The sequence below is a fragment of the Mixophyes fleayi genome, chromosome 6, assembly GCF_038048845.1.
Source record: "Mixophyes fleayi isolate aMixFle1 chromosome 6, aMixFle1.hap1, whole genome shotgun sequence".
In the NCBI taxonomy this organism is placed as follows: Eukaryota; Metazoa; Chordata; class Amphibia; order Anura; family Limnodynastidae; genus Mixophyes; species Mixophyes fleayi.
Window position 1 is genome coordinate 97,094,522 of NC_134407.1, and position 27,256 is coordinate 97,121,777.

The following is a 27,256-nucleotide window of genomic DNA, read 5'->3' on the forward strand; positions in this document are numbered from 1 at the left end:
GGTCCTGTGTGGTTTAGGGCTTTCTGTAATTTTTTTTATTAATGTGTGTGATTATTAACCATGATGATCGCTGTGCTATGTACCTATTTTTGTATATTTGTTGCATGTATCCTTCTTTTTACTACTATATATATCATGTGGTGTGTTATCACGTGTGCGTTCAATAAAAAATGTTTGTTTTTAAAAAAAACAAAAAAAAAACGAGAAACATTGTCATTTTTCTTGCTGCTTTATTAGGAGTTCTGTGGTCACAGCTATAGTTGGGTTCTTCTTTGATGCAGCCACTTTTCCAACTCTATTAGTTGTTCAAGGAAACCTTTATTTGGGTTAATGTTCCTTTTACTGGTCACAACTTTGATAGCATCAATCAGGGACATATTCTCATGGATCATAAGGTAGGCAATGACTATAGAGGCTGCACGGCTGATTCCCATTCCACAATTAACCAAGACTTTACCTGCAAATAAAGCAATATGTTTACAGAGTTCTAGGATCTCACTTACTTAGTTTGCTGTATGCAATATTCTCTTTATACATCTAAAAAATATATATACTTATTGTAAAGAGCAGTATGTTAACCAAACCTTGACATCCAACTGCCTTGCAGTGCTACAATATACATAATCCAATCTATGGGCAAACCCAGGGCTTGTCCTGTATGGATATTCCTGGGAAACTAGCTAACAATGCAGGGAAGGAGCTAATGGCAAAAGTTGTTCATTTACGTAATTTACTTCTCTTGTGTTACAGGCTTTTTCTCTCTGAAATCAGACAATAGCAAATCTCAAACAGTCACCTCTGTGGGACCAGATACCGAATTAGATGCCACAACTGGCAGTGTGGCATCCCAAATCAATTTATTGTTGTGGATAGCCTGTAGAGGTGCAGGTATTGATTTGATGCTGCATTAGTCATTGTGATTGAATACACCATAAATTAGTAATTATGCAATCCATATAATCATTCTCCTCAAGACAACAGCCATTATTTTTACTCCCAAAAAAATCTGCTAGTATAATATTTAAGGGGCAATACATGAATGGCAATGAGGCAACTTCCATAGAACCATATTTGATGACTTTCACTTAATGTAGAGCTGCATATTATGACCAGCATACAATGCAAAGCCCATTCTGGAGAGCAGTGTCTATTTTGGTGGAATACATACAAAGCAGGCCCTATTCTTTTGTCAGTAATCAAAGCTTAGTCTATTCTACTGTCTAAAACAGTAACAGAGTCCATTCTAGTTGCAGTATGCAAAGTCTATGCTAGTGGCAAACATACAGTTTAGAGCCTATTCTGGTGACACGCACATACAGCAGAGCCTATTTTGGTGGCAAACATACTATTTGCCACCTTGCAGGCAGTGCATCAAGCTACAGCCTATTATGGTGGAACATACACAGTGCAGCACTGCTGTTTTCCACCATAATTCCATTCCTCCGTAATTCCACTAATAAAAATGTATCTGCATTAAGGCTTTTGCATGCTGTCAATGTGCTTAAATGCTAATTATGTGTCATGATATTTAAGTTACTGATTTCAAATTAATTAATTAAATGGGAGACTTAAAAATGTCTTTTTCTGTTTTTAAAATGCTGCATTTTTAAAAATTTCAACAGGAATACAGCCCAAAAAAGCAGTTTAGGATAAATATCCTTAGTCTGCTAATCCAATATCACAATTTATATGATAAATAGCAAAAGAACAGTTGCAGGATTTAACACAATATTAAATATTAACATATATTAGAGATGGGCAGGCTCGGTTCCCCGAGAACCAAACCCGCACGAACTTCAGGTATCCGCGTACCGAGCCGAGAAGGCTCGGTACTCTCCCCCCTATTCGGAATTGAAAACGAGGCAAAACGCCATTGTGACATCGTCAGATCTCGGAGCTCGGTTCTCGCGATGTTTCAAATGCATAAATATCCGCCTCCGCAGCAATCCATTGCCATTTGAGAGAGGGAGAGAGAAGGGTTAGGTCACAGGATTAGAGCAGGGAGAGAACAGTTATTACAGCAGTTATTACAACAGTTATTACAGCTGGAAGAGAGCAGTTATTAGAGCAGGAAGAGAGGAGTATAGAGGAGGGATATTTGCAAACATTACAAACTGTTTGGGGGTGTCATATTCCCTCCTAAAGAAACTATTTTCTGGCTGCAGAAATTGTAATATACCAGCACAATTATTTCTGAATTTGCACTACAAGTGTTGGGTGTCACATATTCCCCTGTAGTAAAAAGCTATTTTCTGGTGTTGAAATTATTATATACCACCACTACATATTTCTGAATTTGCACTACAAGTGTTTGGGGTGTGACATATTCCCCTATTGTAAAAAATCTATTTGTTTGTAATCAGCACTTTACATAATAGGTACCTAACTAGATTACAAGTATGTGGGAATTGGGGCTGATTCGAAGCTCACTGATGAACTGGCTTTTTGCTATGAATTTCAATGGCTCTTCTTAGTGCGTTGTCTGGCACCCTGGATTAGTGTGTATTTGATAAAAGCACACATCCCGGGGGGGGTCAGCACTTGTTGACATTTATTAGCTGTAGAATTACCTCACTTATCCAAGAAACAGGTGGAGCACTAAATTATGTTATTTTAGCCCAAAATTTTTTAATTTTTAACAAATTGAAAACCAAAACCAAACAAAACCAAAACCAAAACACGCAAGGGCAGTTTTGCCAATTCCAAAACCAAAACACAAAGGTAATCCAGATCCAAAACCAAAACACGTGGGTCAGTGATCATCTCTAACATATATTAACAATGTGTAATTAGTGGGTAATGCTGTAAATTTGGGGGGATCAAAGGGGAGGAGCCTACAGGTGAACAAGCATATTTTAAAACAAATTTAATGAAACCCCATAAAAATGTTATTGGGAGTTATGTAAGGTCAAAAAGACTCACAAACCGGCTATTGAGATCAGGCAAAAAGTGTACATAATGAGGGGGAGGATGGTGGAGTCTGTCATTCTACAGAGATCTAGGGGTACCAAACTTATATTAAAATGTCAGGTTTGTCATATAGATGGTATATGATTTTTCAATGCATACAACATGCCAGAAGTGATTTTTAAATAATGACTGATCTGTTTTTTTCTATTGGGCTGCTGTGGCTGATTTTGCTGCAGCCATAGCAGCCAAAAGCTGAGACGTCAGCTTTATAGAATATTTGTCTAGATTTTGTGGATAGCAAGGGAGTAGAAAGACGTGAAGACCTTTAGTTATAGGAACCTCAAAGAGTGAGTTGAGTAAAGCCATGTACTTCATCCCAAAAAAAGCGAGATATTTGGGCAAGCTCACCGTATATGATAAAAAGTTCCCCTGTGGTCATAATTCCTCCAACAAGCTGGGTTGGACTATAATACATCTTATGGAATTAGTCAGGCGCAAGGTAACACCAATAATATATTTTGCATGCTGGATCCTTGGTTATGATCGTAATGGATGCTCAGGATAATGTTTTTAGCTTTGTTCACCCAGCCAGCCGAATAGTCTGACTGTAGATCAATCCTATACATCGCCTCAAGCCTTCCCGGTACCTCAACAGTGGTTTTGTACTAACATAATGCTGTATTTGAAAGGACGAATAGAAGATATTTATAATGTTTAACTGCATTTCTGGTAATATAGTTGCATTGATGTGAATAAAGTTTGTTAGGTGTGACACTGTCACTGGAATGAGGCTAAATGGCAGAGGTATGTGTCCCAGGCTTTCTGCTTTGTGTACGTTAAAACACCAGGGAGAATGTGTAGGTATGTGGGAAAAAACCTCCCAGAGGGTGTTTCCCTGCTGTAACAAAACATGGTAAGGGCTCCATACAGAAGGCACCGTCAGGGTCTTCTGGTCTGCCAGTCTCTAAGCAGACTGATCTGGAATTGCACCTGGGTGGAGCCTGTTTATATGTAGCTAGAATGTGCAATCAGGGGCTCTCACTGTCTGGGGAGGAGGCCAGATGGCTCCTGAGAGACTCTCCTGTAGTAAGCAATATGTTTGGTGTGTGTCTGGACACTTGAGAGAGGGTGTCGCTAAAATGTATTAGTAGCCAGACATCTAGGATTTTTAGACAAATTACAATAATATGAAGACCTACAGGCGCTTATAAATATTCTTTTTAAATAAATAATAAAGATAATACTTAAATTTGGTGATGACCACCCTCCGATTCTTATTTCTCACAAGTATTCATGTGATCATGGAACAGAGAAAAAAAGGACAATATAGTGTAATACAGTCCAATTAATATATATAACAAAAAATAAATAATAAAAAATAAAAAATAAATAAATAGTTCAATAGACACAGAAGATCTTCTCTTATATGTAGACACCCCCTATGGCGGGGTACTCACAAGAGTCAGATGAAATATGGGCTCATCAAAAGATAACTTGTCTTTTCTTTTCATATAGTCTCCATCCATGGGATATTTCCATTAACACGAATTTTAGATGTTTCACCAGATAGATGAAATATTCAGGCAGTTGGTAAAGGTTCCACAAAGTTTCCAAACTGGTTCCCATGCAGAGTACACCAAAACATAAACATCCATTCAGTGTAAGAGATATTAAAATCAGCAATAAACAAGCTCCAACATGTTTCGACCTGAACTGGTCTTTTTCAAGGTGCTGACTCTTGTGAGTACCCCACCATAGGGGGTGTCTACATATAAGAGAAGATCTTCTGTGTCTATTGAACTATTTATTTATTATTTATTTTTTATTTTTTATTTTTTATTATTTATTTTTTATTTTTTGTTATATATATTAATTGGACTGTATTACACTATATTGTCCTTTTTTTTTCTCTGTTCCATGATCACATGAATACTTGTGAGAAATAAGAATCGGAGGGTGGTCATCACCAAATTTAAGTATTATCTTTATTATTTATTTAGAAAGAATATTTATAAGCGCCTGTAGGTCTTCATATTATTGTAATTTGTCTATGAATTGTTGGGAAGTTGTGTATATTCCCTTTGAATTCCAGCGGGCGGCTGTTAAAAGTGAAGCGCTATTTGGATTTCACATTCCGTTTTTATATTGTACTATCTAGGATTTTGCTTATGTTTTTGTTCATTTGAATGTATTTAAATAAAACTGGTTGAGGCCAGTTACACAGAGAAACTGTCACACACCGGTCCCATAGTTAGGTGCCGGCGCTGTGACTTTCCCTTTAAGAACCATGATTCTGCTTGCTTCTGCCTCAGAGACATTACTTTCATAGGTGTTCCTGGCTACTGTGATCTGGACCTCCTCCTGAACCTCATTGGTCCTAGAGCACTATATTAACCTCCCAAGGTTATGGGCTCATTGCCTGTTCTTCGTGTTACTCTGGTTGCATTTGGATCTGGCTTTATACCTCTCCTTCCGTGTGTCCGTTACCTGCTCGCTGGACTGAACTCCTTACTGCTGTTCACCTGCAAACTCCTCACTGCTGTTCACCTGCAAGCTGCAAACTCCTCACTGCTGTTCACCTGCAAGCTGCAAACTCCTCACTGCTGTTTACCTGCAAGCTGCAAACTCCTCACTGCTGTTCACCTGCAAGCTGCAAACTCCTCACTGCTATTCACCTGCAAGCTGCAAACTCCTCACTGCTGTTCACCTGCAAGCTGGAACTCCTCTCCGCTATTCATATGCACGCTGAATGAGTATCGTGAGTTGTTGCTAAACCTATCCCTTATCTATTGGTTCACCTTTACATCTGGCTGGCTAGGATCGCTGCGTCTCGCTGTAAGAGCTACTATCAACTTACTTGTCACCTATAGTTCCACGTCTGGCACGGGTTATCCTTACTCTGCTGTTACCTGTTTACTGGACTGTTATTGTGAACTACTTGTTGTGCCGGTGGCTAGTACTTGGGCTCAAGTTACGTGTCTCTGTTCATTTGCTTCATACTACAGCGAACCTTACCGTTGCAGTTACAACGAATCCTGCTACCTGTAGCTCCACGCAAGGTTCAGATACTACTCACGTCTCTGCTACTTCTAGGCAACATTCTACTGCACGTGTCAGTGTTCATCCAAGTCTTTGGGTGATGTTTAACGCTTGCTGTTCTACTTAATAAGAATCACAGTGTTTCCAGTACCACCTGCTATGTTGAGTCATCTCTACTCTCGGATCAGCTAAGTTCTATATACTACTCTGTTTGGACTGTAAGCTGCACCAGTGATTCACATTCATCTGCTGTGTGGTTCTCTATTGGATTCTAGTGTTCTTGTTTATCATCACTGTGTTGAACTGTATATCATCTCATCTCATGCTGTTGCCAAGGGTTACGACTATGAAGTAGCATATGTGATTAATGTCTGCATTACAACGAATTGCCGTGTATTCATCTTTGCCAATATATATATATCTAATTCCTTCCATTCCTGTTGTACCAACATTCAATATAATACGTTGCAGCACTACTACTTTCTCCTGTGTTATTATTGATGCTTGTAAGCCGTGAACTTATCCTAAGAATATTATTGTGTTCTGCCTCCACCATCCTCTATAGTAGAGGCAAGGGATCTGCAAAAAACCCTCAGAGCCGTGACAGAAACCCTGTATTGAAGTAACTTATTACAGCTGTTCATCGCCATCTACCCCAGGACATGGTACCTATTCCCCTGATTATGTCACATATGGTGAAGAAAAAGCTTGCAAAGATTTGTGCATATTAAGAACAGCAGCAGCTTTGGAGATACTTGCAGTTACCAGCTCTATATGTGTGCTTGGAAAGTTTAAAAGAGACAGACACCGTGGAGAAATACGTGCATGTCTTTTCATGTGGATAAAAGCAGCTAAAAATTGTTTATGCACAGCAACAGTGGAAAATGGAGAACCACGTGGATGTGAGTAATAAATCCTGCTGTGAAATACTGTTTAAACAGATTTGCGGCATATATGAAGATTTGAGAGAAGTTAAATTATACATGCCAACTTTTAAAACTTCTCAAGTCATGTGACAGGCGGTAGGAGGGGGCGTGGTGATGTAGCCCCACCCCCACTATAAAATGCCGAAATCCACGGCATTGAATAGCGGGGGCGGGGCTTAATGAAACAATTAATCTGGGAGGTCTGCCTACTCTCTTGGGAACCTACCGCGAATTTCGGGAGAGTAGGCAAGTATGAGTTAAATGTTGTCAGTGAAAACTGGCTATTTCTGTGTTGGAAAAACAAACAGAAGTGTGTGCAAAGACCAGTGAGCCACAGATTAAATGCAGAGAAATCAAGTGTTTTCATGGACTGAGTTTTTTAATTGCTCTAAAGCAGGTGTGTTCATTAAGACTGAGAAGAAAACACAAGTATATGTTGCTGAAGTCTAGGAAATGTGTATTTCTGCAAAGCACAAATTGGGTGTGGCCTGGTTCTGTGCATAAGCAAAGAGCAAGAGACTTTAAAGAGAAAAGTTTATTGAGAATTTTTGTCAGTGTAAAGTGGATGTCTCTGTGTTGGAACAACAGAAGCATCCAAATGTGCTTGCAAAACCATTGAGTAGCAGCTAAAGAAAAGAAAAAAAAACTTTTGCTCTGCAAAGGAAAAGTTTGAGTCATATGCTGGGTGTTGTAGTGCCACACACCTAAAGTCAAGTGAGATACTCCTTCTATAAAGAAAGTGATTTCTCTGTATAAAGATAAAATTGACTGTTTCTCAAGCTACAATGGGCAAGAAAAAGCAGAAGCCAACTGTCTCAACCCAGAAAGAGTGCATACAGGTGTGTCGATATGGAGAGAAACAAAATTCAGGATTTGGAGCACGCTGATGTGGCGTTGGTTTATCACCCTTTACGTTGTGCTAGGTTGAAAGATGATGATGTTTCTGATAAAAACTTGCTTCAAACAGTCATGGCCCAGCAGACAGCCGTTAGACAACCGCTGTTACAAGATGCTGCAGCTATATCTGTTAAAGGGCCAGATACACATTTGTCTGGACTGTTTCAAAATGCTGTGGCTCTGGAGGAAACCACTAGGATGCAGCAATTGGAACTGTAGGAGCTCCGGAGACAACAGGAAGCTATCATGATCCAGCTGGCAGCCTTTGAGGAGTCCTGCAGGCATCAACAGTTAGTCTTTGAGGAGTCCCAAAGGGAACAGCATCGAGACCTTGAGGCCCTCCGTAAAATGGTGAGTACTTTTCAAGAGGAAAGAAAGTCTCAGGAGCAAGTCATGGAAATGCTCAAACAAGAAAAACAAATGGCTGAAACAAGGTTTGAAACTGCACAAGTAGAATGTTTAAAATACCAGCAGTGTATAGAGCGCATGGTGAAATAAATAAATGAGCTACAAGGCAGTTTAAAGACAGAGCGGAAAAAGTTCAGGTAAAAGCAAAGACTTGGACCCAACTTAAAAATAAACCAGATCATGACTTACAGCAGCTTCAAGCTCAGATACACAAACTTGAAGCAAATATGTTACAGTTGCAAGAATCTAACTCTGAATTAAGTTAATAAAAAGAGAGATTACTGGCGGAAAAGAAGTTGCTTGAGGACGATGTAAAAGTTGGAGGGCCCAAACACAGCAGCTCATTGAAGAGAATGGAAAGTTAAAAACTGATATTGCAAGGGTAAGTGCAGCACAGAATACAAGTCAATGTCAAAATCAGAGTGCCAACGAAGAAGCTGAAAAACTGAGGAATGAAAAGGAAAATCTGCGGAAAGAACTTGATGCCAAAGTCACAGATATACAAGAGAAAATTAAGATCATAATCCAGGTTGAAAATGTTGGAAAGCAATATAAGACTCAATGTGAAGAATTAAAGATCCAGCATGATAAGTTGGTTATGGAAACCCTCCTAGCTCAGGCAGCACAGTTAGAAGCGCAAGCTTCTCAAACAGAAGTACAAGAGTTAAGAGAGTCCCATGCCCAGGCTAAAATAAAGATATCTGCACTGGCAGGCCAATAGTCAAGTCAAAGAGTGGGGGAAAAAATGAAGTTAGCTATCAACAGGAGCAAACCCCAAAAATGTCAAAAGTTCAAAAAGAACTACAGTACGCTACAAAAGCTATTCAAGACAATGTCAGCAGAATACAAACTGTTCAGAATAACTTGGAGAGGTTTGCCTATGACTTTGAGACACCTCGGATGTCCGAAAAAGAAAAGGAACAAAGTGGCCTAGAGTTATCCAAGATTTTACCGAAGCTTCAAATCACAAGACTTCAGGAAGATGGTAATGTTCTTCGAAAGGTACCATAGACCATGAAAAAAATTGATGAATATCTACCCTGCAAATATTTATTAATCAGGTGTTTTGCTACATGTATGATGATGACAGAATTATAACACAACTATATTCTTGAACAAGACAGCGTTATTAATTCCTATGGTGGTATATAAGTATGCACCCATTGTACATTAGAAGTATTGCTCTGCAACAAATTCAGCGTGCCAATTTGCGTTTTGTTTTTTGAATAAATTGTAATGTTTTATCTATCAAACACAGAGTAAGCCCACATTCATATATCAAAACGACAAACACCTTGGATTTGAGCTCTGAATTTTCTTTCATTGTGTTGACTGCAGGGTAGTGTACGTTCTAATGAAATGGGCAATGTTATCAAGACTGCTAACTGTACACCTGATGTTAAAGTAAAGAAAGATGTTTGTGCCTCGGAGCAATTAAGAGATACCACTCTAATAAAAGCCAGAGAAAGTGTGAAAATTATTAATGAGAAGCCAGTAGAACCTGGTAATAGGTTGTTGGATCCTTACTTGGCAATAAACCAAGTGTTTGAAAAGATGTCTTTGATTGTTGATCATCCTGCTCTGAGTGTCGGTGCCATGTTTCCAGGTATCATTATAAAACTTTGATGGCAACTACCCAGCAAAGTGGAAATAGAGATGCTCAGGCTCGGTTCCCCGAGAACCGAACACATCCGAACTTAGCATATCACGCTTTTTCGGAATCGAAAACGAGGCAAAACATCATCATTACATCGTTGGATCTCGGATCTCGCGAGTTTTGAAATCTATAAATACCGCCCTCCACGGCGATCTAGCGCCATTTGAAAGAAGGACATAGAAGGAGTAGCACAGTGTGTAGAGTAGTTGGGCAGCAACATAGATAGAATTGAAAGAGGAGGGGGAGCAGTATTCAACAAAGTCTACAGTGACATTCAGGAGAGCTCCATTGCTAATTCTCATTACTGAAAAATACAAATACTAATGCTGGCAGGCTTGGTGTAATTCTGCAGTCACATTCTACTGTGTTATATAGGTAACACACAAAGAGGAGAGCTCCATTGCATATTGTCATTGCTGAAATACAAATACTAGGCCTGGCAGGCTTTTCTTCTGACTTTGCAGTCAAATTGTATGGTGTTATATAGGTTACACACAAAGAGAAGAGGTTACAAGAAGAGACAGAACAGAGGTTATAGCGTGGGGCACTCTAGGATACGAGGTTAATGGAGATGTATATGATAAAAAGCAAGTCTTTATTGGTATATGTTAAAATACACACATCCTAGCAAGAGGAAAGCTACGCGAAATAGTTAAAAGAAAACAAAAACAGTGAAATTAAAAGTTGCAAATCAACTGCAACAATCGCTCTATGGTCAAATTCTTAGGGCTAATAAATCATGTAATATGATATAAATTGAAGGGTCAGTGGGCAAATATCAGGTCCTAATGCAGAGGTACGTTTGTGAAAATATCTATCCTCTGTCTATCTTATCATAATAGATACCATAGACTACCAAATCAAATATTCTCCTTTAAATTAGAGCCCTAATCACTGTCCTGATACAATTCTCAAGGACAGAGATATAGTATACTAAAATAGTATGGCTGGTATATGTCAGTTGTATAGTATGAACATTTCCATTAGTAACAGGTTCATTATCTATCTGAAGAAATAAGGACAATGTAAGCCATAAAACTATACTTTGTCCCAACAGAGGGATACACTTAGTAATATAATTAATTGTGTATGAGTCTGACAGGTTTAGAGGCTATGCCTGTTATGGTTCCTAATATACAGGGCTAATAGAAAATGGAGATTGTGTCTGCTATCAGTGTTATCACACATGCTAATAGTTTGTCCAGAGATTAATAACTCCTAAATCCTTTAATCCTGAATCATATGAAGGTATTATTCATTAAAATGTCCTCAAAACCCCACAGTTAATTGTATCTCCGTTATCACCTGTGACTCATAAAGGTTCAAACATTAGTGAGGCGCTCACATTGACACTTCTATGTGAGTCTAGTTTGCCTGTAAACTGTCTCCACTAAGATTAGTAACACATAGCATTGGTAGTCTATCTAGATGCTAGTATCTTATGTCTCAGTCCTCTGACCCTGAATTGAGGAGAAGCGCTAGTCGCTATAGTGTTCCCAGAACCCCACACATCGCTATCATTTAAATATAATTTTGGTAGGTCTGTAAGAACTAGATATGCATAGAGCGCTATCTAAATATTAAGTTTTAAGACACATAGAGCGAACGCCAACGCGCGTTTCGCTTAATTAGCTTTTTCAAGGCAACCAGATTGATGATTAGATCAGCCTTAAATAATCCATAAGGCCAACCCCCATAAGTCACATGGTAAAGTGAGCCAATCCCGTCATGAATGAGGTGACATTGATTGCCATCAAAATGCTGCAATGGTAGGGTAAGGATAAGTTCTAATCCCGCCCCTGTAATAGCGTGATTGGCTGAAAATATCTAGGTGTAGAGAGTTCCTAATAACAGATATATCATACATAGGCATCATTCTAAGACATCCAAAAGAGGGAATAAAGTATAAATACAGTTAGTATGTTCTTATAGATATGATAACCTGGATTTCAACATGTTACAAATTCAATAATATAGAGCAAAAATCGATCTGATCTTGGCTAATCTGACTAAATATTGCATGGATCATGGTAAGTAAGGAGAATTATAATACTATCCGTGGTGAAAAGTGCATTACTATGTGACATATTGAAAATAAATAAAAAATAATAAAAATAGTAATAAAAAATAAAATAAAATATAAAAATGTTAATAAACGTTGATAAGGATTCTTTATATATAAATTTACTATTTTTTTTATTATTATTAATATATATCTTTTGTTGTTTATTTTTTTATATTTTTATTTTTATATTTTCTTTATATATTTATATTTTTATATTTATGATTTTGATCTTTATTGTTTTTATTATATCTTTATTTTCAATATTAAATTTTAATTTATTTCAGTGTGTTATGAAGGATAATAGATTGCTATTAATATTGTGTAGGTATTACAGTGATGTATTAACTAAAAGTGCTAAACCAACATGTGAAACAAATAATAATTAGGGGGTAAGAGAAACCCGTATATATTAAGATCAACAGTGAATAAAAATCATCACGGTAAGTATAGTTCATTATGTATTTACATACACATATGGTGTATGTTATTCTCCTTAGATTCATAGAAATGCAGAATAGCTGTTGTAGTCGTTTAAGCCATGGGGTGACATACTTCCCATCAAGAAGATCTTTTTAGTCTCTTTACGCAACAGTTGTCCCTGTATGTCTCCCCCTTTAAGATTTAGTGTGGTTTTCTCCATAGCAAAAGCTTTGATCTGCTTAGGATCACTATTGTGAAAGATCATAAAGTGTCTTGCTACGGTTGTCTGAGTTTTAAAATTCTGTTGGTCCTTCAGTGCATTCTTGATGTTGCCGATATGTTCAAGTAACCGTTTTTTAAAAGGACGGCTTGTCATGCCTATGTAGTTGAGTCCACATGAACAGGTCAGACAGTAAATAACTCCACAGGAATTACAATTTAGAAATTCCATAATTTTCCATATTTTTCCATATTTATCCACATACTGTTTAGTAGGAATAGTGAATTGGCAGGCTTTGCACAAATCACAGCTAAAAAATCCCTTAGGTCTGTTATCCTCTCTTTTGGGGTTTTGTAAATAGCTATGTACAAATCTGTCATTCAAATTCTTAGATCTCCTCCAACTAAAAGCAATCTTATCATCTAGTTTTTTATTCAAGTCCTCATCAGAACATAACACATGCCAATGTTTCTGAAAAATAGTGGATAGTTGGCGCCACTCAGCACAAAAAGTACCCACCATCCTAATTTTGGATTGATCTTTAGTTGGATTAAGAGTTGGATACATCAAAGTGTCTCTGTTTTTATGATGAGCAAAATTTTTTGCTTTCCATATGATGTTCCTACCGTATCCTCTTTTCTTCAGTCGTTCAGTTAATTCCTGTGATCTCCTTTGATATATTTCCTCATCAGAGCAATTACGTCTCATACGCAAAAATTCTCCCTTAGGAACTCCTTTAAGGACTGGTGGAAAGTGGGCACTAGAGTGGTGAAGAATGCTATTCGTAGCGGTAGGTTTTCTATATGTGTCTGTGCTGAGAGAGCCATTAGATGTTTTATAAATGGACAGATCTAAGAAATTTATAGAGGTGTAATTAATCTCAGATGTCAATTTTAAATTTATATCATTCCTGTTCAGGATTTTTGTAAGATGAACTTTTCCATGAGTTTACAAAAATCCTGAACAGGAATGATATAAATTTAAAATTGGCATCTGAGATTAATTACACCTCTATAAATTTCTTAGATCTGTCCATTTATAAAACATCTAATGGCTCTCTCAGCACAGACACATATAGAAAACCTACCGCTACGAATAGCATTCTTCACCACTCTAGTGCCCACTTTCCACCAGTCCTTAAAGGAGTTCCTAAGGGAGAATTTTTGCGTATGAGACGTAATTGCTCTGATGAGGAAATATATCAAAGGAGATCACAGGAATTAACTGAACGACTGAAGAAAAGAGGATACGGTAGGAACATCATATGGAAAGCAAAAAATTTTGCTCATCATAAAAACAGAGACACTTTGATGTATCCAACTCTTAATCCAACTAAAGATCAATCCAAAATTAGGATGGTGGGTACTTTTTGTGCTGAGTGGCGCCAACTATCCACTATTTTTCAGAAACATTGGCATGTGTTATGTTCTGATGAGGACTTGAATAAAGAACTAGATGATAAGATTGCTTTTAGTTGGAGGAGATCTAAGAATTTGAATGACAGATTTGTACATAGCTATTTACAAAACCCCAAAAGAGAGGATAACAGACCTAAGGGATTTTTTAGCTGTGATTTGTGCAAAGCCTGCCAATTCACTATTCCTACTAAACAGTATGTGGATAAATATGGAAAAATATGGAAAATTATGGAATTTCTAAATTGTAATTCCTGTGGAGTTATTTACTGTCTGACCTGTTCATGTGGACTCAACTACATAGGCATGACAAGCCGTCCTTTTAAAAAACGGTTACTTGAACATATCGGCAACATCAAGAATGCACTGAAGGACCAACAGAATTTTAAAACTCAGACAACCGTAGCAAGACACTTTATGATCTTTCACAATAGTGATCCTAAGCAGATCAAAGCTTTTGCTATGGAGAAAACCACACTAAATCTTAAAGGGGGAGACATACAGGGACAACTGTTGCGTAAAGAGACTAAAAAGATCTTCTTGATGGGAAGTATGTCACCTCATGGCTTAAACGACTACAACAGCTATTCTGCATTTCTATGAATCTAAGGAGAATAACATACACCATATGTGTATGTAAATACATAATGAACTATACTTACCGTGATGATTTTTATTCACTGTTGATCTTAATATATACGGGTTTCTCTTACCCCCTAATTATTATTTGTTTCACATGTTGGTTTAGCACTTTTAGTTAATACATCACTGTAATACCTACACAATATTAATAGCAATCTATTATCCTTCATAACACACTGAAATAAATTAAAATTTAATATTGAAAATAAAGATATAATAAAAACAATAAAGATCAAAATCATAAATATAAAAATATAAATATATAAATAAAATATAAAAATTAAAATATAAAAAAATAAACAACAAAAGATATATATTAATAATAATAAAAAAATAGTAAATTTATATATAAAGAATCCTTATCAACGTTTATTAACATTTTTATATTTTATTTTATTTTTTATTACTATTTTTATTATTTTCTATTTATTTTCAATATGTCACATAGTAATGCACTTTTCACCACGGATAGTATTATAATTCTCCTTACTTACCATGATCCATGCAATATTTAGTCAGATTAGCCAAGATCAGATCGATTTTTGCTCTATATTATTGAATTTGTAACATGTTGAAATCCAGGTTATCATATCTATAAGAACATACTAACTGTATTTATACTTTATTCCCTCTTTTGGATGTCTTAGAATGATGCCTATGTATGATATATCTGTTATTAGGAACTCTCTACACCTAGATATTTTCAGCCAATCACGCTATTACAGGGGCGGGATTAGAACTTATCCTTACCCTACCATTGCAGCATTTTGATGGCAATCAATGTCACCTCATTCATGACGGGATTGGCTCACTTTACCATGTGACTTATGGGGGTTGGCCTTATGGATTATTTAAGGCTGATCTAATCATCAATCTGGTTGCCTTGAAAAAGCTAATTAAGCGAAACGCGCGTTGGCGTTCGCTCTATGTGTCTTAAAACTTAATATTTAGATAGCGCTCTATGCATATCTAGTTCTTACAGACCTACCAAAATTATATTTAAATGATAGCGATGTGTGGGGTTCTGGGAACACTATAGCGACTAGCGCTTCTCCTCAATTCAGGGTCAGAGGACTGAGACATAAGATACTAGCATCTAGATAGACTACCAATGCTATGTGTTACTAATCTTAGTGGAGACAGTTTACAGGCAAACTAGACTCACATAGAAGTGTCAATGTGAGCGCCTCACTAATGTTTGAACCTTTATGAGTCACAGGTGATAACGGAGATACAATTAACTGTGGGGTTTTGAGGACATTTTAATGAATAATACCTTCATATGATTCAGGATTAAAGGATTTAGGAGTTATTAATCTCTGGACAAACTATTAGCATGTGTGATAACACTGATAGCAGACACAATCTCCATTTTCTATTAGCCCTGTATATTAGGAACCATAACAGGCATAGCCTCTAAACCTGTCAGACTCATACACAATTAATTATATTACTAAGTGTATCCCTCTGTTGGGACAAAGTATAGTTTTATGGCTTACATTGTCCTTATTTCTTCAGATAGATAATGAACCTGTTACTAATGGAAATGTTCATACTATACAACTGACATATACCAGCCATACTATTTTAGTATACTATATCTCTGTCCTTGAGAATTGTATCAGGACAGTGATTAGGGCTCTAATTTAAAGGAGAATATTTGATTTGGTAGTCTATGGTATCTATTATGATAAGATAGACAGAGGATAGATATTTTCACAAACGTACCTCTGCATTAGGACCTGATATTTGCCCACTGACCCTTCAATTTATATCATATTACATGATTTATTAGCCCTAAGAATTTGACCATAGAGCGATTGTTGCAGTTGATTTGCAACTTTTAATTTCACTGTTTTTGTTTTCTTTTAACTATTTCGCGTAGCTTTCCTCTTGCTAGGATGTGTGTATTTTAACATATACCAATAAAGACTTGCTTTTTATCATATACATCTCCATTAACCTCGTATCCTAGAGTGCCCCACGTTATAACCTCTGTTCTGTCTCTTCTTGTTACCAATATATTTTTAGGTTATAGGGTGCACCTTTCAGCGATTCTGCTGATTTCAATAATAATATATTATCAATTATAAACTGATATATATAGGATACTTGGCTATAGACCTAGTGCGGCTGTACTCTCCCCTTTTTCCTTCAACACAAAGAGAAGAGCTCTATTGCTCCATTGATAATTGTCATTGCTGAAATACAATTACTAGGCCTGGCAGGCTTTTCTTCTGACTTTGCAGTCAAATTATACGGTGTCATATAGGTTACACACAAAGAGAAGAGCTCTATTGCTCCATTGCTAATTGTCATTGCTGAAATACAATGTAACAGATTCTGGATACTATATTACTAATCTTGATTAGCGCTGGCTTACCTGAGGTGCGGAGTCTAACGATCTCCCCGGTGTTCACCAAGAACCGCAGCAAGGCGGGGTGGGCTTCGCTGCCAGGAGTCGCAGGTCGCGGTCCCCAGGTTCGCCTCAAGATGTAGTACAGCGGAGTGAAGCGGTGGTAGCGGAGTCAACGAGCCGGTTCGGTACACAGGAATGGAGTCAGGCAGAATCAGAAGGCAACTCGGAGTCAACAAGCCAGGTTCGGTACACGGGTCACAAGAATAGGAGAATGGTCAGCAAGCCGGGTCGGTACACAGGGAATGGAGAGCCAGGGAAGTCAAACAGGCAGAGATCAGCACACAGGAGACACAGGAACAGGAAGACACTGCAATCCACGAAGAGCAGGAGCCAGGAACAGGTAAGTGTTGCTCTGACACTCAGCGAGTGTCAGAGTGAGGTTTTTATGCAGAAGGGGATTCAAAATCCCCGCCTCTAGGTTGTGGTCATGTGACCGCCTCCGGGTGCGGTCACATGGTCCTGAATGCGGAAGTGCGGCTGGACGGAGCGGCGGGGATAAGGTAAGTCCGTAACAGTACCCCCTGCCATAAAGGTGGACTCCGAACACCTAATAGGGTTTCAAAGGAAATTTTTTATGGAAGGATTTAAGTAGACGGGGAGCATGTAGGTCAATGGCTCTTACCCATGAGCGCTCCTCAGGGCCGTAACCCTTCCAATCCACCAAGAACTGTATGGCACCTTGAACTTTACGAGAATCTAGGATAGTTTTAATCTCGTATTCCACTTGATCCCGATCCACAGCAGGAGGAGGAGTTCTGGATGAGGTGGAGAATCTGTTGGTTACCATCGGTTTTAACAAGGAGACATGGAAGACATTGGGTATGCGTAAGGAGGGAGGCAGACTCAATCTAAAGGCTACGGGATTAATAATCTCAGATATAGCAAATGGGCCAATAAACTTGGGAGCAAATTTTTTACTGGGAACCTTTAAACGAATGTTCTGGGTGGATAGCCATACCCTGTCACCAACTGCAAAACTTGGAGTCATTCTTCTCCTTTTATCGTAGAATTTTTTGGAACGAGTAGTTGCTTGTTTTAAGTTTGTCTTGCTTTGTTCCCAAATATCAGAGAAGTTACGAACCAGAGAGTCCACTGCTGGAACTTCAGAAGATGAGACTTGAGAGAAGGTGGGTAGTCTAGGATGGCAGCCATACAGGACAAAAAAGGGGGAGTTAGAGATGGCCTCATGAAAATGGTTGTTATGGGCGAACTCGGCCCAAGGGAGAAGGTCCACCCAGTTGTCTTGGTTACTAGAGATAAATATTCTTAGAAACTTCTCTAATTCTTGGTTGGTTCTCTCAGTAGCCCCATTGGACTGGGGATGATATGCGGAAGAGAAGTCAAGCTTGATCCCGGATTTATTGCAAAAAGACCGCCAAAATTTTGATATGAATTGTGATCCCCTATCGGAGACAATATGTTGAGGACAGCCATGGAGGCGAAATATTTCTTTAATAAAAATATCGGCTAAGGAGGAGGAAGAAGGAAGGCCTTTGAGAGCAATAAAGTGGGCTGTTTTAGAGAAGCGATCCGTGACCACAAGCACTACAGTACAGGATTTGGAAGGGGGACGGTCCGTGATAAAATCCATGGAGATCTGTGACCAAGGGTAATCAGGAATGGGTAATGGGAGCAAACATCCATAAGGCTTCTTCCTAGAGGTCTTGTGTTGAGCACATTTGGAACAAGCAGCAACAAATCTCTTCACATCCTCCAGCAAGGAAGGCCACCAGTAGCTTCGGGACAATAAGTCCCAGGTCTTGCGAATGCCAGCATGCCCAGAGAAGAGTGAGTGATGAGCCCAGTGAAGGAGCCGGGTGCGTAGATGTGGCAAGATGAATGTTTTGCCTGGAGGACAACTCTTTTTTAGGTGTGTAGCTGCCAATACTTGACATGGATTTACAATGAATTTTTTATCTTCCGAGGATTCCATGTCAGCTGGATCAAAAGAGCGAGATAAGGCGTCTGCTTTCGTGTTCTTAGATCCTGAGTGAAAAGTGATGTTGAAATCAAAGCGTGAGAAGAATAAGGACCACCTTGCTTGACGAGGATTTAGACATCGGGCAGTGCGTAAGTAAAGCAAATTCTTATGGTCGGTATATATGGTGATAGGGAATTGCGCTCCTTCTAGTAAATGTCTCCATTCGGAGAGAGCCAATTTGATGGCCAGGAGCTCTTTGTCGCCAATCCCATAATTCCTCTCAGCAGGTAAAAAGCGACGGGAAAAGAATCCGCAGGGATGAAGTTTTCCAGAAGGACCTCGCTGTGATAGTACGGCTCCTGTGCCAACAGAAGAGGCGTCTACCTCCAGGACAAAGGGACGAGAACAATCTGGCTGTTGAAGAATGGGTGCGGATGAAAAGAGAGACTTTAATAATATGAAGGCTTGGATAACCTCAGAGGACCAAATACCAGCATCAGCAGATTTGCGGGTCAATGCTGTGATGGGAGCCACGAGAGAGGAGTACCCCTTGATAAATTGACGATAATAGTTGGAGAATCCTAGGAAGCGTTGAGTGGCTTTAAGGCCTGAAGGTTGGGGCCAGTCAAGTATGGCTTTCAATTTTGTGGGATCCATCTGTAGACCGGTGCCCGAAATAATATATCCCAGGAAGGGAATTTGTTTCTGCTCGAAGGTGCATTTCTCCAATTTGCAAAATAACTGATTTCTTCGGATACGAGAGAGGACCTCCAATACATGAGTACGATGAGATGCTAGATCTTGAGAAAAGATGAGAATGTCGTCCAAGTAGATGACTACAGATTGGTACAAGAGGTCTTGAAACAGCTCATTCATAAAGCTCTGAAATATGGCTGGGGCATTGCATAGCCCGAAAGGCATGACCAGATATTCAAAGTGGCCGTCTCGGGTGTTAAACGCCGTCTTCCATTCATCCCCCTCCTTAATGCGTATAAGGTTATACGCTCCTCTGAGGTCAAGTTTAGAAAAGATGGTGGCACCCTTCATCCGGTCGAATAGTTCAGAAATCAGTGGCAGTGGATACCGATTTTTAACGGTAATGGCATTCAGGCCTCTGTAATCAATGCAAGGGCGGAGGGCCCCATCTTTCTTTTTTACGAAGAAGAAGCCAGCCCCAGCTGGGGAGGCAGACTTGCGGATGAAACCCCTGCTTAGATTTTCTTGGATGTACTCCTCCATAGCCTTAGATTCCGGGAGGGAAAGGGGGTAAACACGGCCCCTGGGAATGGGTTTACCAGGTATCAGATCAATGCCACAGTCCCAGATTCTGTGAGGAGGAAGTCTAGTGGCCTCTTGTTGACAGAAAACATCAGAGAAGGTTTGGTATGGCTCAGGCAGGAGAGTCACAGGAAATTCTTGGGTATGTCTGGGACTATTCGGGGGAACCACTCTCTGTAGGCAGCGAGAGAAGCAGGACTGTCCCCAGGACAATATGTGACCAGATTTCCAGTCCAAGGTGGGAGAGTGGGCACGAAACCAAGGAAGTCCTAGGATGACTGGGTTGGTAGATCTCTGTATTACTAGAAAAGAAATCTTCTCCCGATGAAGTGCTCCTATCTGAAGTAGAAGAGGAATAGTGCGTACCAAGATGGACCCCTCAGGGATTCTTCCCCCATCAATGGCCATCAGAGAGATGGGTTGTTCCAAGGCTTGTGTGGGAATAGCGAATTGTTTAACTACTGTGGCAGAGATGAAATTTCCTGCGGCCCCGGAATCTAGAAGAGCCGACTGCGGGAAGGTCTTTTGTCCTAACTGAAGGGAAATGGGAATAGACAGGCAATCATTACTATTGGGAACTGACTGACACTGAGAAAAGAGGCCCAACGACACAGCTCCAGAACTCGTTAGGCCCTGTCGTTTCCCGAGCGTTTGGGACAAGAACTCAGAAGATGGCCACTCTCACCACAATATAAACACAACTTGTTCCGAAATCTCCTCTCCCTCTCTTCGGCCGACAGGCGGGTCCTCCCAAGTTGCATGGGCTCTTCAGGGGGAAGAACAGGGGTTTGGAAGTTGGGGGCCAGGCGAATCATGCTACGCCGCGACTGTTCCTTCTCGGAATTACGTTCCTTGAAACGCAAATCAACTTTGACACAGAGGGAGATAATGTCGTCCAAAGATGTAGGGAGTTCCTGGGATACCAACTCGTCTTTGATTCGGTCTGAAAGGCCCTGCCAGAATGTAGCTACTAGAGCCTCATCATTCCAGCGAAGTTCAGAGGCCATGGTTCTGAAGTGGACCGCATACTGCCCCACAGACTGGTTTCCCTGGCGGAGTCGTAGTAAGCCGGAAGCGGCATTGGACACCCTTCCTGGCTCATCAAATATTTTCTTGAAGGTGGACAAGAAGAGGTTGAAGTCATGTAGAATGGGGTCGTCCCTCTCCCATAAGGGGGAAGCCCATGCTAAGGCTTGACCGGACAATAACGAAATCACATAGGCCACTTTCGTCTTTCCGGAGGGGAAGTTCCCAGGTAGAAGCTCGAATTGTATAGAGCATTGATTTAAAAATCCTCTGCAATTTTTAGGGTCTCCATCGAACTTAGGTGGGTTAGGTAACCGTAGCTGCGAGGAAGAAGCTGCTGCTGCTGCCTGAGGTACAGGGGCCACTGCCGGCCCAGGTGATCCACCAGCCACTAGGGTGTTCTGGACAACATCCAAGCGAGTGGATAGGCTATTGAGGAATTTTAAAAGTTGCTCTTGGTTAGCTTCTTGTTTATCCATCCTTCCTACTAAATGCTCCAACAGATCTTTAGCTGTGGTATCCATGGTCAGAGCAAACTGTAACAGATTCTGGATACTATATTACTAATCTTGATTAGCGCTGGCTTACCTGAGGTGCGGAGTCTAACGATCTCCCCGGTGTTCACCAAGAACCGCCGCAAGGCGGGGTGGGCTTCGCTGCCAGGAGTCGCAGGTCGCGGTCCCCAGGTTCGCCTCAAGATGTAGTACAGCGGAGTGAAGCGGTGGTAGCGGAGTCAACGAGCCGGTTCGGTACACAGGAATGGAGTCAGGCAGAATCAGAAGGCAACTCGGAGTCAACAAGCCAGGTTCGGTACACGGGTCACAAGAATAGGAGAATGGTCAGCAAGCCGGGTCGGTACACAGGGAATGGAGAGCCAGGGAAGTCAAACAGGCAGAGATCAGCACACAGGAGACACAGGAACAGGAAGACACTGCAATCCACGAAGAGCAGGAGCCAGGAACAGGTAAGTGTTGCTCTGACACTCAGCGAGTGTCAGAGTGAGGTTTTTATGCAGAAGGGGATTCAAAATCCCCGCCTCTAGGTTGTGGTCATGTGACCGCCTCCGGGTGCGGTCACATGGTCCTGAATGCGGAAGTGCGGCTGGACGGAGCGGCGGGGATAAGGTAAGTCCGTAACATACAAATACTAGGCCTGGCAGGCTTTTCTTCTGAATTTGCAGTCAAAGTGTACGGTGTTATCAAACTGGATTCACAGCAGTACACAGAAGAGCAGGAGCACCAAGCAGCTGCTGTCACGAGTAATGATGATAGTAATCCTTCTACGTCATCTGGTAAAACCTATGTAAAAGTGCATAGTGTTTTTAAGTCAGGGAAACAAAAATGTAAAAAAACACCTTCTACCTTGGTCAGGAAAAATAAAATTGCCAACATGCCATTCTACACATGCAGTGGCAAAGAAAGAATGAGGCTTTGTCTTTCTCTTTGAGTGCGAGTTCTGCAACTGTCACTGAGGCATCTTCTTGTAAGGTCAGTAGTGACCAAGCAAGACCTTTGTCATTCGGACTCAAAAAGTGGTGTCCAAATACTTTTACATGTAAAAGCCGAGCTGGAAGAAACAGTAAGGCATTAGAGGAAAATATATGTTCAGATTCAGAAATTACACAAATCCCTGAGGAGAGTCTATCCACAAGTGGTATGTGTAATCCTGACTGTCTGAGAGTGTACCCATAAAGAAGGAACTTTTCAGCATTTCTGCAGATGTGTGCATGAACAGCCCAAGTGTAGCCAGTGATACACAAATTGAGGATGCCACTTTGGAATTGCAATAGGATGAAGGGGATATTTGTGTAGCTGACGAGGGCGCTAATGAGGATGATGATATTGTTTGTGTAAGCCCTGCACCAGTGGAAGCAGTTCTTGCACATGATAAGAAGAAGGCATAAGACCAAAAAATCCACCTCTTATGTGTGGAATTAATTTTACCCAAATCCTGTTGTCTAGCCATTTGTAAAGCCACAGTCAGTAGAGGTAGGGACCTAAACCATCTAAGAACCTCATCCATATTACGCCATCTGAAGCGAGTTCATTGCAAGCTGCTGGGAAAATCAGAAACTTATGCTAAAAAAGAACAACAAGCAGTCCATCATCAGCTAGGTCCCTTCTCTCAGCTAGATCCCGACGCCTGCAATCCACACCCACAACACCGTCCTCATCAATATCCTCAGTAGCGATCGGAGGTAGTATTGCAATCAAGTTGCTAAGGCTAGATGACTCCTCCACTATCCTCGATTCCTCAAAAATTTCTTGAGCGTTAGTTCACTGCTGCTGCTGCTGCGGGTGAATCTTCATCCCAGAAGCAGACCAAAAAGAAGACTACTAGTAGTGTACAACAAATGACTGTTAAACAATCCTTTGCAAAAGGTTGCAAGTATGAAAGCTGTCGCCCAGTCGACAAAGCGGATCACAGACGCCATGGCGACTATGCTAGTATTAGATCTACATCCAATATCCACTATTAATGCAGCTGGTTTTAGACAATTACTTGAAGTCTTGTGTCTCCGTTACCAAATTCCATCACGACACCATTTTACTAGAAAAGCTATTCCGTGCCTCTACCAGAAAGTTCATAAAAATTTAATTATTGGGCTACAAAATGCCATTCTACCCACTGTACACTTTGATTTGGTTGGTGATGCGCCTTCACCAGAAGGAACAGCAGCAGCATGTACCCAAGTACGTCACATTTTTCAGAGGCAGGCTACTCTGTGTATCATCGGCTTCACTAAGAGGCATACAGCTGACAATCTGTTACAAAAACCAAGGGATGTCATTGCAACATAGCTTATCCTGCTTGGACTCTCCTCAGGATATGTCATTTCTGATAACGTCACCAATATTGTGAGATTGTGTGCATTACAGCTGGGTGAATTCCATCACATTCCCTGTTTTGCTCACACTATAAACTTGGTGGTTCAGAGCTTTTATAAAATGACAGGTATTTGCAGGAGGTGCTGTCTGTGGCCCATAAAATATCTGGACATTTCCAGCATTTGGCAACATCATGTAGGAGATTGCAACAGCTACAAGAACTATTTAATTTGCCCTGCCACCAACTGAAGCAAGAGGTGGTGACAAGGTGGAATTCCCCCCTGTATATGCTTCTGCAGATGGAGGAACAACGAAAACATATCCACGCTTACTCCAGAAGCCATGACATTGAAAAAGGAGGGGGATGTATTTTACTCATGCGCAGTGGAGAAAACTTTCCGTGTTGTGCAAGGTACTGAAACCAATCAAAGTAGTCACTTGTGAAGTGAGGTCAGACACTGCTAGCTTGAGTCAAGTGATTCCCTTATTAGACTTTTAGAAAAGCCGCTTGAGAAACTAAAGGAGGAGATGAGACAAAGCAATTTCGCTAAGTATGCCGGACTTGTAGATCAAGTACTTTATTCACTTTGCCAGGATCCAAGAGTTTTCAAAATCTGATCACTATATTTTGGCGGCTGTGCTTGATCCTCGGTTTAAGAGCTATGTCTTCTCTGTTTCCACCTGACCCAGATCTGAAGAGATGAAGGAGCTCCTGGTGAGCAAGATGACAGCTCAAGTGTTACGTGACATCATAGCATCTCCTCCTTCAGTTTCTCACTCAACTGCTGATAGAAAAAAAACTTAACTTTCCCAAGAGACCCAGGGATGATGCAGATGATCAGCACAACATTTTGACATCTGGTCTGGTCTAAAAGAATTGACCAAAAAACGTGACACCTCTGCCGTAACTCCACCTGATCCTACTATCAACATCCAAAGGATGGTGGAGGATTATTTTCATGACAGCATAGAAATAGACACATCAGAGAGTCCCTTTAACTTGCTTTGCACTGCCTAAGCTGCCCACCCTCCAGTGTGTACTCGCACAACCGGGAACCTTGTCAGTAATCGGTGTAGAAGGCTACTTCCTATAAATGTGGAAAAGATGATGTTCATCAAAATCAACTTCAAATTCCACAAGGAAGGCCTTTACTGCCAATTACAACAAAGTACAGAGACTTCTGTAATGGTAGATTCTAGTGGGAATGATATAATATTGTGTGAGGATGATGTACACACTGATGATGACAACAACATGTTGCCACTGTAAAGTTCATTCATAGCACTGTCACTGCTTAGCTGCCTTAAACCCATTGTTAGCTTATCTCCTAATTTTAGCGCATGGAACACTTATTATGATATTGGAATTATCTTGTACATAAAGAAGATAGAGACATACAACTATTAAATGTTTATGCTCTTCTGTTGAAAAATGGTGGTAGGTGATATACTGACCTCCTGATTGTTCCTGGCAGACTCGCCTATCGATGGAGGTATTCTGAGAGATATTCTCTCTAGTGTTTGTTCAAATCTTCTTTACAACCTTTACCTCGTCCTCCCTCGTCCGGAGGCTCGTGGAATGCAAAGTGCTTCCTAGTAGTACGGAAGCCTGAGTAGCTCAAAATCCTTTTCAAATAGCTTCTACCAATGCATTTCGTCCTAATGAAGATATATCATGGTTTGAAATGTCCTTTCTCACAGCAAACAGACAGGGTGTGTCTGTTTTGTGGGGGCCCAAACAAATCAAGCACTTCAGCCACAAAATTGGGACTCCTTGTCGCTGAAGTGCTTGGTTTGCTAAAGTGTGCATGTCCTTTTTTAAGATCCAACATAAAGGTGGGTGGGAGGGCCCAAGGACAATTACATCTTACACCACTTTTCTTTTCTGCCACTGGTGTGTGCCATGGTTTCCTACATGTTCTATGAACTGCCGTGTGTTTTTGCCCTTGATCTGTCGATTTATATTGCAGCAGTTACAAGAACAATTTAATTTGCCCTGCCACCAACTGAAGCAAGAGGTGGTAACAAGATGGAATTGCACCCTTTATTTTCTTCAAAGGATGGAGGAACAGCGAAAAGCCATCAGTCTTCGAGTTCACCGGTTTGTTAAACTGTACCTGCTACCTATCCTGTTTTTGTGTGAGTTTGTTAAACCTTTTTAACATATTTCCCAAGGACAATTCCATCTTGCACTGTTTAACATTGGCCTATCATCTTTTGTGTCAGTCGACAATTCAGGTTTCAACAGCATTATTAGGTTGCCAATTCACATGGGGACAGTATGATTAGGTAGACTAATCAACTGTGGACAGTATTATTATAGGGCTAGGGATATGGTTAAGGACAGGTCTAGGGACAGGGATAGGGACAGGTCTAGAGATAGGACAGGGTTAGAGTTAGGAATAATACTGTCTACATTTGAATGGTCAGCCTAATAAATACTGTCTTTGCAATGGATGTCCTAATAATACTGTCAATGTCATTATGTTGTCGACCTTATAACCTCCTCTACTCTGCTGCCCATCAACCATATTATGTCAATCCAACATAAGGTTGGGTGGGAGGGCCCAAGGACAATTCCATCATGCACCATTTTTCTTTTCTGCCACTGCTGTGTGGCAATGTTTCCTAGATGTGCTATGTACTGCCGTGTGTTTGTGTCGTTGCTCTGTTGCTTAGCATCCAGGCAGCTCGCTGCAGTCTTTGTACGAAGGTGGATGAAAATAATATTGTGACCTGAGAGGTGAACAAAATTGCCTGGAAATTAGTGTTACTGAGGTTAATAATAATATTGTAGGAACAAAAAAAGAGCAAAATTATGTGATTTTAGCAATTTTTATAAGAAAATACAAATCCAAAACCAAAAACGCAAGGGCAGTTTTGCCAAAACCAGAATACGGGAGTCAGTGAACATTTCTACTTTGAAACCATTCAGTGCTAAGAACGAGTGGAACTTGTCCTTAGCATTTATGGGCTATATTTGGAGGATAATTCCCACTCGCACACTAAAGAGGTTAATGTATATTAAAAACAGATAATAAAGGTCATACAGTAACATTATTGCAAAAGTTTGTGTGTATGCTAATCAGTTTTGCGATCTCTTTTTGACCCTGGGCGCATTTCTATTCAAAACTTATTAAATAATTTTATTAATATTATATTATTATATTAATATTATTTTAACA

General features: G+C 40.1%; 1 protein-coding gene across 2 annotated transcripts in view; it reads right to left on the reverse strand.

The window, feature by feature from the left end:
• Nucleotides 1-218: 218 nt before the first annotated feature.
• LOC142160343 (dual specificity protein phosphatase 13B-like) overlaps nucleotides 219-27,256 on the reverse strand; it is a 40,797-nt gene continuing 13,759 nt past the window's right edge. For both annotated transcript variants that reach the window (XM_075215262.1, XM_075215261.1), the window contains exon 4: nucleotides 219-457. In XM_075215262.1, coding sequence (XP_075071363.1) covers nucleotides 255-457 — 203 coding nt within the window. In that variant the 3' untranslated portion in view covers nucleotides 219-254. The remainder of the gene's footprint in view (nucleotides 458-27,256) is intronic.